At 45.5% G+C, this 14,101-nt stretch overlaps 1 protein-coding gene and 1 non-coding gene across 6 annotated transcripts in view; both read left to right on the top strand.

The window, feature by feature from the left end:
* The window catches only part of ALKBH3 (alkB homolog 3, alpha-ketoglutaratedependent dioxygenase), a 39,960-nt gene extending 33,986 nt beyond the window's left edge, over positions 1–5,974 (top strand). For all 5 annotated transcript variants that reach the window (XM_025209869.1, XM_006028436.3, XM_006028434.3 and 2 more), the window contains exons 9-10: positions 3,092–3,190; positions 3,643–5,974. In XM_025209869.1, coding sequence (XP_025065654.1) covers positions 3,092–3,190; positions 3,643–3,729 — 186 coding nt within the window. In that variant the 3' untranslated portion in view covers positions 3,730–5,974. The remainder of the gene's footprint in view (positions 1–3,091; positions 3,191–3,642) is intronic.
* A 4,055-nt stretch (positions 5,975–10,029) lies between these two features.
* On the top strand, positions 10,030–10,181 carry LOC112551051. Its single transcript, XR_003095175.1, has one exon. It is a non-coding gene; the product is annotated as a 5.8S ribosomal RNA (ribosomal RNA).
* Positions 10,182–14,101: the final 3,920 nt, after the last annotated feature.

The following is a 14,101-nucleotide window of genomic DNA, read 5'->3' as shown; positions in this document are numbered from 1 at the left end:
TTTCCCTGATGCACACTTATATGACACATTCTGCTCTGCAAGTAACAGCCTTTGTTCAGTTCACTCTGGAGTAATTGCCATCTCCTGAGCTGGGCCTGGAATATTTTAGCACCGCTTCCTCCCAGTTCCCTCCAGGCCAACTGCAATGAGTGAGATTTTAGGGGTGTGCTTATAATCATTATATAAAAAGGGGGGTAAGAGGCACTGTCTCTCTTTTCAAATAAATTAATGAGATGGGAGAAAAACAATTTGAAGCATGCATTCAGAATCTGTCTTAAGATCTGTGGCTGTGCTTTACAGGGACATTGTCAAGGTTTAGAAGTTTAAAACCTGAACTACATTTTCTTTCCTCAGCTGTTTGCCATCACTGTACATATTGTATCGTTTCTGTGAACGAATAACTGATTCAGCGACTTCTCTTGCTTAGTCTATTCTGCTCTACCCAATCTGCTTGGGGACAAAAAGCCGGCAGCTCTGCCCTTAGAAATGACCCTAACATGACAAATGGGTGTGCATACAAGCTGTCTTTTGGAAAGACTTCCAGTTACCAATTCATTGCATGCATCCCAAAGAGACCCAATGGCAAACCCATATGCTCCTAACCCATCCTTGGGACTTGACTGTATGCTAACAAATGGTGCATATTTTTGCAAGGCAGACACTTAATTATAAAAGATTTCATTTTCAGGTTTCTCAAGATTAGATATAAACATTGACCTAAGTGTATCCTCTTTATTAGTAATGTTCAGGATTTCTTTTAATACTGCAGATATTCAGTACTTGAATTTCTACTTGACATCTCCCTCGGCAGCTCAATTCGGGGTGGAGAGCCCTTACCAGGCATGGATGGCCCAATTGGCAATAACATTTCAAAAGAGCCCAAATAAATATTTCTGGTCTTTGTTTGGAAAGAAGCTGGATTTCATATTCACAGTTTACAGTAATAATAAAATCATTTCTGTTCCAACAATAAGTTAGGATGTTAAACAGCAGCTGCTCAAGCTAAATATTTTCAGATCTGCAGGACCAGATACACATGATTCTGGAAGATTTGATTAAGAGCTTCTTTTTATAGCTATTGATGCTGCTCTTTAACAAGAAAAATCTTGAAATAATGTGATCTCAGAAGACAGGGAAGAAATTAAATGTTGGTCCAGTATTTTAAAAGGGTACACAGGAAAACCTAGTTAACGTTACATCAGTTTAGCCTAACACTGAACCCAGGTAAAATCATGGAAAGGCTGATAAAGGACACAGTTAGTAAAGGACATGGGCAGATGTACTGTTTCACCATTTTAAGCTGAGGGTTGGAGTTTACCACTCAACACTGTGAATTGGTGTTGAATGGTATCATCTGTATCTGTTTCCTCAACAGGTGTATCTGTTTCCTCAGTCCCCATTCCTAACCAGCAATAACTTACCCTAGAATGAAACACCATAAATGATCACAGTCAAGCTTCACTTGTGAGAGACTATGACCAGACAGACAAGTTATACTAGGGTCAGCTGTACTGCAATAAGGTCTTTAACCATCTCCACTTCTCCCTCCTCTCCCCCATCCGCCCTCCCCTCCAGCCTCTCCAGTTGTTTAAGTCTTTTGTCAGTTCACGCTACTTAAGGAATTACAGCAGAATTAATACCTGTCAGTGTCTACATGATTTTATGGAAAAGCATTGTCAATCTTGATAATGAGTTTATGATGAGACTACCTTGGTTGATAAGAATAACTGTCTTGCATAATAGACTCCAGTAAGATACTTGACTTTGTACTGTCTAATATCCTAATTGAAGAAATAATAAACCCTGTATAGAAAATCAGTGTAGCACGTACTACATGAGTTAAAAACCGTTAACTGGCAGATCTCAAAATGAATAGTAAATGAGGGATCCTCCTGTACTGATGGTATTCCTACCAGGATTCAACAGGGATTTGTTCTTAGCTCTGTGCTATTCAATATCCTTGTCTATGATTTGGGGGGGGGAAACAAATAAAAAGGCTGTTATAAGGTTACAGATGACGTAGGCACTTTGGTTGGTTCTACAAAACTCTACAAAGTTCTACATATGGGTGGAGTGGTAAACTGGGCTTACTTGAACAACTTGTATTTTAATGATGTCATATATCTAGGAACCAAGAGCATAGGTCATGCTTACAGGATAAGGGACTATGTTTTGGAAAGCAGCCACTCAAAATGAATTTTGAAGGTCAGAGTGGGTAACCAAGTGAAGGTGAATTCTCAGTACCCCCTACTAGTTACTAGGACAAATGGATTCTTTAGACAGATAAGTAGGATATTATGAAGCAGGAAAATGCTGTGTAGAAGTAGAGAGGTGTTGTTACCATTGGGTATGACATTAATGAAACCACTTCTGGAATATTGTATCCAGTTCTAGTATTTCCACTCCCCCCCCGCTTTTTTTTTAAAGCATATGATGAATTTGAAGGCATAGGGAAAATTTCCATAAATGGTTTGTGATCTGAAAAACCAACCTTACAAATTTGAGACCAAAGAGGCTCCACCTTTTAAATTTACCAAAGAGAAGGTTAAATGTTACTTGATTGTGGTCTGCAGGTACCAACAATGGAAAAAGATTTCCAGTAGCAGAAGGCTACCAGTGAGATCATGCTGATGTGGAAAGAGCGCAAATCCTACTGGATTGTATAATGGCTGGAAGCTGAAACTAGCCAAATTGAAAGTAGAATTAAGGCAACAGGAGGAGTCTTACTAACTGTTGGACACATGGTGGATTCTTTGATGTTGAGTGTATAAAACAAGATTGGATATCTTTCTAAAAATGGGGCTGTAGCTTAGCTAGGAGCTCTGGGTTTGATGCAGAGACAGCTGGTTGTTGTGTGGCCTGTGTTTTTCAGGAAGTCACAGTGAGGAATCGCAATAGTTCCTGCTGTTCTTAAAATGTAGCAAATCTATGAACCTTTGTGAAACATTGCACAGTACAGAAGCCTCTTCAGATCAAAAGTCAAGGCCTTGCTGACATTTTACTGGTGAAATGTGTTTTAAGCTTAGACACGGAAGCCCCAGCACAGTGTTTCCCATTCATATATGTGTGCACCCTTTTGTCCGTCTTTTAGGAAGAGAGTGGAGATTATACGTATGTGGAAAGAATACGGATTCCACTGGATCATGGCACTTTACTGATGATGGAGGGAGCAACTCAGGAAGACTGGCAGGTAAGAAAACCTGAATGACATGAATAGGCCTTTCTTTGGTTGTGGTAGAGTTTGCTGGGTTTCCACAGAGCATCAGAGACATGAATTTTAGGCAGAAGTATTGGGAGAGGCTTGCTGTGCAATAATGTAATATTTTACCATGCATTAATAGTGCCTGCCATCCCATGATCAAGGCATCCCAGAAAAATTCATCACCTAAATTTCATTGCATTTCTAAGTGACCTACAGGAATTGGCTAATCTCATACGCAAGCATTAGTGCATCTGAGGAGACTGCTAAAAATGCTGAAAAAATATTTAATGAGCCTAGAACAGTCAAGAGTTGGTCATTTTCCTATATGAAAAATATCTCCCTCTTAGAAAATGGGTATAAAAATGTGTTGTATTTGCATATTAAATTATTATTTAATTATGAAACCCCACCCCTTTTTTTGGTCATAATGTCACTTCCAGCATCGGGTGCCTAAGGAATATCATGCTAGGGAAGCACGGATCAACTTGACCTTCAGGACCATTTATCCAGAACATGAGGGATTTTGAAAGTGAATGACGGCAACTGCTTTGAGCATTACTGGATATATGTTTATGGCAGATGGAAAACCTTGGACTTTCTACTGCTGTTGTGGAGCAAAAAAACCATAGTGGATTCAGAGTTACTTTCAAACAGATGAAACAGAGAAGAGAAAGAAGTTGCTGTCTTGGAGATTAGTGACAGTCAGAAGCTTCCTGTGACGCATGTATTACAGCATTTTGTTTTCAGAAATGATATATAATAACAACTGACACTAAATCATAGTTTTTGGTTGGTTTATTTAACCGTTTTCATAAAAGGAGACTGGTCAGTCTTTTATGAGGTAAAAGTGCTTACATGGAATTAAAGCTCTTAAAGTTTGCCTACCATGTGGAAAGAAGATTCAGTAAGCAGGGTTTTTGGTGTTTTCTCTTGATACAATACAAATTGATTCATACAGTCAAGACAAAGATTGAGATTCTTTTTCCTTACGATAATATTAGTAAAATGTGACAGGTTACAGGCCTATGTGTAAGAATAAGCATACTTTGCACTTCTACATCATTGACTCAGGAAAGCAGAGCACTTGGAATGTATCTGGATATTCTATGCTGCTTTTCATTTATGATTACAAAGTAGTTTATAAAGAAGGGATAAATATCATTATTGTTGTTTGTGTTATAGTATCATAGAGACCCCAGAAGAGAGCAAGGCTCCATTTTGCTGGGTGCATTACAGTCTTTGTCCTGAAGTTCTCATCTACATGGGCAGAACAGGCAGAGGTACGAACAGAAACAAGTGCAGAGGAGAGAAGTGATTTAGCCAAGAGTTGCAAGTCAGTGGCATAACTGAAGATAGAACACAGATCTCCCAACTGCAAACTCCTAGCTGGCCTTAACTGTTAGAACAAGTTGTGTCATTGTTTTAATATTAACAAATAAAGTCTTGCTGCACCCTGGTGAGCTTTATGAATATTTTCTGTAATGTTGTAGATAAGAGAACTAAGGTGCCAAGAGACAGGTTGCTTTTGAGAAGGCGATGAAATAATTGGGTGCCTCATGTTTTCGAGCATCCCTATTTGAGACATTTTGGCCCTTTTTCTTTTCCCATATACTGATGACTTGTAAATCCTGTTAGCTTTATTTAGAGTTGTGAGTGCTCAGCACTTTTTGAAGATCAGAACTCTTGCTACTAAAATGAACAACCAAATTCCTAGCTACTTCTCAAGATTTGCATCCGAGTTATTTTTCTTTTCTAGCACAGTGAGGGAATGGCAGCTCTATAAATAGAGCTTCGAACTTGCGACTTTCCCTTCTGTGCTCTTACCAGTAGAGGTTGCTTCCAAATGTATACATATTCAGAGGAGTTCAATGTCCTACGGAAAATTTCCATCAAACTGCTGGAGTTAGATTGTCAAACCACCCAAACTTAGGTAGTTTTCCTGGACCATTTTAAAGATTGCCTTCCCTAGCTGCCTTGATCCGTGTTGGAACCATTAAACTGATGATCACTGCACCTATGCAAAGACAGAAGCACCATGGGTATGGCTGAGTACCCAGTATAGTCATTTGGCCATTAACTATGGCAGGCTGTAAGATGGTTATGTGTTCACTTGCTATATAAAGGAGGGGCTGTGCATGGATAAATATCCTGTGTGTTGTCACTCATCAGCTATGTTAGGCTGGGTGATGCCTCTCTCTGGTGTCAGAGCAAATCAGCAGTTAGAAAAAGCCTATCCTCTTTTTCTTAGCCAGTGCTGTCTTCTGCATTGTGGATGAAAATTGCTCCCTGTTGAGAACACTCAAGTGACTAATAGTCTATTATGCATAAGTTTTGACTGTTATTGGTTATAGTAAAAGATAGGTTCTCATGCCACTGCAGTGCTTGGACTCCAAAATTAAGCAGAATTGATTTTTGTGTGTGTAGTACAAAAGTATAATACTGTTCTGTTTGCCCAAAACACTGTACCCCATTCAAAACAGCTTGCACTTATAAAACACACAACAGTAAGGTAGGTATGCCATTCAAATTATACGCCCCATTCTGATCAGAGATGTGTTTCTATAAGATTTTACCATAAGTTTCCTGATCTTTTCCTTGACTTAGTTTCTCACTTTCAGATCCAAGTCTTGGTGTGTTTGCTAGAACTATTGAAAATTAGTGTTGAAGCATGCAGACATACTCTCTGCTTTTAATTGGCACTTGGTGCTGTGGGTAGAGTCCTGATTCCATGTTTGAGCGACACCATTCCAATAAAAAACTATTTCTCATTAACCCGGTGCCTACATCAGTGCTTCTTAATGTTCATACTTAGGTCATTGACTTCTGACTGTGTTTTTTGCCTGTGGGGGTAGTACAGTTATATTAAATGTAGGTTAGGTGGACAATGGAAGGTTGTGCTGGCAATAATACTTCTGTGCTGCTGCTTGTAGCCTGGGATATATGTAAATGGAGGTTTGTTTCTGCCTGTTCAAATAAACAGAAGCCTGACAGACTACTTTACCTGGAAAAATCTCAAGACCAGCCAGGTGCTTTGTTTTGACAAATTTCTGAAACTCGGTGGAAGTGGAGCTATGATACTCCCTGAAGGTGTGGGCTCTGGATTCTAATCCTACAACTCACTTACTGGTGCCCATTGATTGGATTTTAAAACAGAAAAGTGTATTAACATTTAGCTGGGTTTTTGCTTGTAGCCTAAGGACATAGGCAGGCGAAGTTTTTTGAGTAGATGTGATATCTTTTATCGCATCTACTCAAAGAACCTTGCCTGCCTAATTAACATTTAGGAATTTAAATGTTCGAGAAGTAAGGGAATAGAAAAAGTTCCATTCTTATATCATTTACTGACCCATATTACTCATCTATATATCTTACATTTTACAAATCCATAGGTATGCAGACCCTTGTATTTTCTGCTCTTAAATTGATATGTGCCATGTATACAACGTCATAATAACAACATTTATTAGACCCATAATACTTCTGCTGACTTCCTCAATTTAAATTTGTAACTTTGACCCAAGTTGTATTTTGACATCCCTTTTGTTTCACAGAGGGGTAAAAACATGTTCTGGCGATAGAAGCTTCACAGAAGGAATGACAACTGCAACAGAGATTTTAAAAATCATGTATAAGCATAATGACTTCAATTCAGAAGCCCAGGTTTTCTCCCATGCTGAAATCCCTTTGGCATGGAAGAACTTAGGGACTACTCTAACTCATGCCAGTTGGCTGCATTCCCTACAGGGCAATAACTCATTTGAGAATTAACAGCATGAAAGTATGCTGTGTTGTCATGACCCCTTCTGTTCTACATATGGCAAGGAAAGAGGTAAAACAGTTGGCAGAGAGGTTGATTATGTTGCTTTATGCCAGGTAAGACTTTTCTTATGATAGAGCAATACTGATAATCTGCATGTATTCTACCAGATTCCAGCAGTTTGCACAGTCTAATCCAGCAGGAAATATCTGGAATAGAGGGGAGTTCTGGTCCAGAAACCTGCATTGAAACCTTTCTACAAAGAAAGTTGTCTGTGTAGGTATTAGCTTGGATACTTAACAATGCAGACACTGCCATGACTTTTTGAAGATTTAAACATCATAACTCCACTCCCTCTCATCCCTAACTGAAATTCTTTCTTCATCTGGGACCAACCAACCTGAATATTTCAAGTGATGTCTGCCTTTTTTTTCCCCATTTTTTAGTCAAGTGATGTCTTAATGGGCATTTAGAATGGGAATGGGATCATTTAAGGGTTTTGGGTCTAATTTTATGGACTGGAAAAAAAACCCTCTCAAAGTCTACACCCAGAAAAGTAAAGTTTTTGTTTGTTTTTTCCAAGAGGTCACCTCTCCTCACACCATAAAATCTTGCCCTTTCAACCCCAAGCTTGCTTAATACATTATACATGAAAATATCCACAGCTGAAAGTAACATTTAGAGGAGGGGTGGGCCAATCACCCCTGTTCTAAATGACCAAAAATGGCCAATCTTTCCAGCAGCCAGACTCCATTTCCCAGCAGCCCTTGCCTGCATGTCTGGGGCCAGTCTCCATGGAGACCTGAGCCACAGCTCACATGGAGACCAGCCCCAGCCATGTTGGCGGAGGGTGCAGCAGACCAGGGCAGGGGGCTGCTCTGGAGCTGCTGGGATCTTGCAATGGGGGCAGCTTGCTTCAGAGCCAGGGAAGAGCCGTGATCTGCAGCCTACATGCTCCAGGCAGGGGTGTGCAAGCAGGGGATTGTGGCTCTGCCTCTGCTCCAGACCAGGCTGTCACTGCTGCAAGGAGTGGAGGGCCAGGCAGGCCGGGGCCATCTCGAAGGGTCCCGGCAGGAACGCGGGGCCCTGGGGTCAGCGTCCAGTGACCCCTCTGAGGGGCGGCTGACATGGGCTCAGGCAGCCAGGGCCCAGGCAGCCTCTACGAGGCCATGTCAACCTGGAGGTCCAGAAAGGAACCTATCCGGCAGGCCATGCCGGGCGAGAGTTTCAGGAGCCCAGCCACAATTCCAGCTTTGCCCCGGTGACCTGCCCGAGGGCCGGGGCTATCTCGAAGGGTCCCAGCAGGTATGCGGGGCCCTGGGGTCGGAGCCTAGCAACCCCTTTGAGGAGTGGTTGACCCGGGCCTGGGCGGCAGGGACCCGGGCAGCCCTCCACAAGGCCATGTCAACCCGGAGGTCCGGAAGGGGACCGATCCGAAGGGCCTGGCCGGGCGAGAGTTCCTGGAGCCCGGCTGCAGTTCCGGCTTCGTCCTGGTGACCCGCCAGAGGGCCGGGGTGGCCAGGGGCTTCTGTGGGAGTGGCGGGGTTCTCCTGCAGGAGAACCGGGTTTACCTGGTGTCTGCTGTGGGACTTTGAAAAATTTCACCTGGCCCACTCTCCTGTGTTGCAAGCAGTTGATCTGGGCCCCCCGGCGTGGCCCGGAAGTCCATAAGGGGTCACTGTGAGTGCATTGCCTGACCGTTCGATCCAGGCAGGCGGATGCTTTTGGTGACTCACCCCGGTGGTGGGGCCGGGTGCCACATTCACAAAACTCTTAGGAAATGTTCACGAAGATTTTCAGGAACACGGTTTTCAGGACCCTAAATGCCCATATTTGGTTCCGGAAGGGCTGTCAGAGAAGCCTCCGGGGCAGAGTCGTGCTGCACCCAAGGGCCAAACCCCAGTTGTGTGCCCCTCTGCCGAGAGGGGGATGGCAAACACTTTGGCGCGTGAGCTCCCGGTCCGAGTCCGGTTCTCCCGCCTGGCCCGACCCCCTCGGGCCATGGGCCCAGGCTGTGCCCCAGACGCCGCTCCTGCACTCCTTTCTCTGATCGATGTGGCAAACCCTCTTTGGGGTAGGGCCTTTTGTGGGCCGGCAGAACCCCTGCCGGTGTTCAGGCAAGGTGGTTACCTCTCCCCACAACTTTTCTTTTCCTCTCTACCGATGGATGTGGCAACTGCAGTCATGTCAGAGAGGGCCCTTAGCAGATGCTTCTCCCCCCTCGTGGGTTCGCGGAGCCGGCTGGAGGGTGCAGGGCTCAGCTCCACATCCCCCTCCGGCGCCTGTCCCTCGCTCTCCTGTCCGCGGGGGGCAAGGCAGCGTCCGGAAGTGGGGGTTGGGACCACCTGGAGTTCGGAACCATTTCCCTCACCCCCAGGTTACCAGATACCTAGCGCTCTGTCCCCTCGCCTCGCCCCGCTCTGTGGGGCAGGCGGGCGGCGGGTGGGTGGCCAAAGGTTCAAAGACTCGGGCATCCCAAGGGGTCCGCGCGGGCAGCCATGGGAGGTCTGCCAAGGGAGGGAGGGCATGTGTGGACGTGCCCGTGCCCTCGGTGCTCCCTGCCCGCATGGCCCCCTGGATGAAGAGGGGTCACCCTGCCTCCCTCTCCACAGAGGGGCCCGAAAGGCCATTGCCCGTGGGCTGTGACTCCCTCACCCCCACCGCACCCCTGGGCGGGGCGAGGTGCCGCCAAGGGGAGCGGAAGAGGCACACAGTCCCAGGTGTGGGAGCACTGCAGAGCCACCGGAGCCGCGGCACACCCAGCCGTGCCCCCCTGAGCCAAGTGCCTGGACCAACCCCACAGCAGAGGGCTCTCCTTTGCGGCCATGGCCCTCCCACGGGTTAAACCTCTCTTCTGTGTTCATCGCCAAGGGAAGTCAGGGCCCCCGGCTGGGCAGGAGTGCCTCCTTTCCTACGACCCCTGCCGGGTTGCTGTGGCAGGGGAGGAAGGCCGGCTCGGGGACCCCGTCCCGACTTCGCGCAGACCCAGGAGCCTGCCCTCCCTCTGGTATGGCTTCTGCCACGGGGCGAGGTGGCAACCATGGAAAAAAGCCTGTGCAAAAAAAGTGACAACTCTTAGCGGTGGATCACTCGCTTGTGCGTCAATGAAGAACGCAGCTAGCTGTGAGAATTAATGTGAATTGCAGGACACATTGATCATCGACACGTCGAACGCACTTGCAGCCCCGGGTTCCTCCCGGGGCTACGCCTGTCTGAGCGTCGCTTGAAGGTCAATCGCCCGTGCGGTGCGCGTGGGGCCGGTGGCGCTGGCCGTCCGGTCCCTGCCACCGCCGGGCACAGCTGGGGTGTCTCGCAGGCAACCCGGGGTCCCTCGGGCCTACTGCCACTTGCCCTCTCAGGAGGAAGCGGGGCGGCCCGAGCCCCCTGAACGCCTTCGTCCCCCTAAGGTCAGACACGATGCCCCGGAGCGCCTGCTTCAGGGAGCTTGTCCCGCTCATGGAGGACCATTGCGGCAGCAGTGACAGCAGTCTACTGCCTGTGCGTCCCTGCCTGGAGTGTGCAGGCTACAAAACACAGCTTCACCAGCTCCTTGCAGTGGTGACAGTCTGGTCTGGAGCAGGGGCAGAGCTGCGATCCCCTGCCTGTGCGCCCCTGCCTGGACTATGCAGGCTGTAGATCATGGCTCTGCCCTTGCCCTGGAGCAAGCTTTTCCTGCCGCAAGATCCCAGCGGCTGCAGAGCAGGGCCCTGCCCTGCCCTGCCATATTTCCTGCCAGCGTGGCTGGGGCTGGTCTCCACGGCAGCCCCAGCCTTGAGCTTTCATGTACAGCTGCGGCTGGGGGCTTCATGGAGACCAGCCCCAGACACGCGCAGGGGCGCCTGGAAAATGGAATCCGTTGCTGACCGAATCTGGCCTACAGGCCAGACTTTGCCCGCCCCTGATTTAGAGGTAGCCAAGATTGAGAAGATACTTATAGTAAAATATACGGCAAGGTGTTATTCCCCTCCAAAAGCATTATAAACGTAAAGGATTCCAAGTTGAAAGAAATCTAAATAAGATACTGAAGTGCTTAGTTAGGGCATCCACTTAACCTTAATGCTCCCCAGTAGGTGAAACTTTCAGTGCGATTCTAATCAAGAAATCATTATGTTCCAAGATTTAATTAAACTCATATGTTGAAGATAAATGCATTTTTATTTTATTCTTTGTATTTGGTAATAACCCCCTTTTTTAAAATAAAAATTCCTACATGATCCCAAAACAAGAAGTTGATAGGAAATGTTGCCCTATGATATTTTAATATTAACATAGTTGAAACATAATGTTGGGTTAATCTTAAGGCCATGTTCACCAGTAGGCTCTGCTTGCTACATAATACTTCAAAGCAGCCCCAAGTGCCCTGAGTAGACTAGCCGCTGAAGCTGGGTTTACAGCTACTTTGCCCTGCTAGTTCAGAACAAAGCAGCAGAAGTGTACGTGCCAGATTCACCTTGCCTTCCGTATTCCCCAGCACGCACGCGTGTGCGCACACACACAGCCTATGAATGGGAGGGTTCAGCTGCCTGCCCCCCTCCTAGCCCAAATCAGGTCACTCTATTTCATGTTTCTAGAATGTGAGGTAGGGGGTCCCCCTACCAAGAAGTACTACGCCCCTAAATTTCCTCTCAGCCTCTTGCAGAGGCTTCTGGATAACACATTGAGAGAAAGCTTTCCTTTCCGTGTGACAAGGTATTTAGCTGAATTCACAGATTCATTGGAATTTGACAGGGCTGTACCACGAGTGCTTCTGCTATGGCCTCAAACTTCCAACCTCTGGACTATTAGCGGTGCACTTTAGTGCCCACACCACCACATCCCCCAAGAGAAAGCTGAAGGATTGCATTTCTTCAGGATGTCCATCATCTCCCAGCATTCTTAAGAAGAAGAGGTGAATGTAGACACGGACCTCAGTTAAGATGGCTTCGCTCTCAAAACAGCCACTACTTACTACTCAAAATGAGTGAAACCAAGCTTCTCTCACTGAGTGCGCAGAGGAAGAGGATCTTCAGTAAGAGCAGGCTCTAGCCTATTTCCCTTTGAAAATAGTGCAAAATGGTGGCCCTTTTAAGAAGGAGCAGGAGTTAGTCCACAAAGTTGTACAGTGAGTTAGTAGTGGTGCTTAACCCATATCAGTATTATGGGCAAATATAGTGTCAATAGCTAAGAAATGGTAGGTAGGAGGAACATCTGGGAAATTACAGACTGGTCAGTCTCATCTCAATACCAGGAAAGAACATGCATCTCACGCAGGAGTCGGTTTCTAAGCACCTGGAGGAGAACAAGGTGATCGGGAACAGCCAGCATGGGTTTATCAAGGACAAGTTACATTTAACCAATTAACACTCCTATGGAAAAGTGACAGGCCTGTGGATGAGGAAGAGCACCGGATGTGATTTACTTTGATTTTAGGAAGGCTTTTGACACTGTCTCCCATGACATACTCATTAGTAAATTAAGGGAATACAGACTAGATGAAAGCAGTGTAGGATATTTAACAGATTGGTTCATAGTGTTCAACAAGCAGTCATCAATGGCTCAACATCTGCTTGGGAGGGGGTGCTGAGTGGGGTTATCTGTGGGTATGTCTTAGGTCTGGTGGTGTTTAGTATCCTCATTAATGATAGAAGACGGGATTGTATGTACACCTAGCAAATGTGTGACAGACACTAAGTGGGGTGGAGTGGCAAACTCTTTGGAGGGTAGGATTAGGATTCCAAATGACATTGATAAACTGGAGACACGGTCCAAAATCAGCCAAATAAAATTCAGTAAGAGCAAGTAAGAAATCCTGCCATTGGGCAAAACAGTTTCATGCACAAATATAGACTGAGAAAGGGGCTGGCTAGGTTGCAGTGCTACAGAAAAGGGCCTGAAGGCTACAATGGACCATGAGCTGAATATGAGCAAAGTGTCTGCTTGTTGCAAAAAAGACCTATATACTGGGCTGTATTAAGAGGAGCATCACTTGCAAATGAAGGGAAATGATTCTTCCTCTTTATTCAGCACTGATGAGGCCTCACTCAGAGTACCATATGAAGTTTGGGCACCACACTTCAAGAAAGATGTGGTCAAATCCAGTGGAGAGTGATAAAAATTATTAGAGGTCTGAGAATCATGACGTTTGAGGAAGGGCTGAAAGAACTGGTATTTAGTCTGGAGAAGAAAAGACTGAGGGAGGATTTGATAATAGTGTTCATAAATCTCAAGGGTGGTTATAAAGACAGTGGATATAGAGTGTTCTCAGTGGCCACCAGACAGGACTAGGAATAAGGATCTCAAGTTGCAACAGGGGAAATTTAGGGATGATATTAAGAAGAACTTTCTCACTATGGGGGTGGTAGTTAAGTATCACAACCCAGAGAGGTTGTGGCATCTCCATCCTTAGAGGTTTTTAAGAGTAGGTTAGATGGATACTTTGTTGGAATGGCTTAGTTGGGGATGTTCCTGCCTTAAGCAGTGGATTGGACTAAATGACCTCCAGAGGTCCCTTCCAGCCCTACTTATTCTGTGATTCCATATTAACGATCCTTCCATGTTCTCAGGCTTTGCAATAACTGTGTAACCGGGAGTACTTTACTTGGGCCTTCATGCACAAACCCTTGATGAGTCAGATTGTATCTGATGGTACTATCCTGGGACTGTACACTGTCATCTGTTACTAGTATATGAGCATCTCCCATGTAAAATCAATAGTAAAGTCCAAGTGAACTTCATGGTGTGTCCCTTTGTGTGTCTCTTGTGAAGCAAAATATCCATTTAAGGTTTTCACTGATATTTTTTTTCTGTAGATGTAACTACATCTGATCGAGTAGACATGAAACTGACTTTTACAACTTTTTTCCTCTCTCAGAATACCGTCCGGATGATACTGATTCACAAACAGGTGGGCATAGCAATGAAGAGGTTAAGAAGCCAAGTTGCTTCATGCAACAGTATTGGCTGCAAGCAGTCCATTTTCTTCACGGCATTCAGAATGGATGATAGGTGCTCGTGCAGCCCAGAATATCTCCTTCTCAAACACTGACTTAGCTAAAAAACATTTGACACCCACTTTGCCTTTTCTGGTCATAAACATTTTCAAGTTGGAAGCAAAAGCTGCTTTGCTTTGTTTTATTTTTTTTTTTAAGTGTGGCTTTTAAGTG

Source organism: Alligator sinensis, unplaced genomic scaffold, assembly GCF_000455745.1.
Source record: "Alligator sinensis unplaced genomic scaffold, ASM45574v1 scaffold441_1, whole genome shotgun sequence".
Classification (NCBI taxonomy): domain Eukaryota; kingdom Metazoa; phylum Chordata; order Crocodylia; family Alligatoridae; genus Alligator; species Alligator sinensis.
This window is presented reverse-complemented; position numbering and strand designations above follow the sequence as displayed.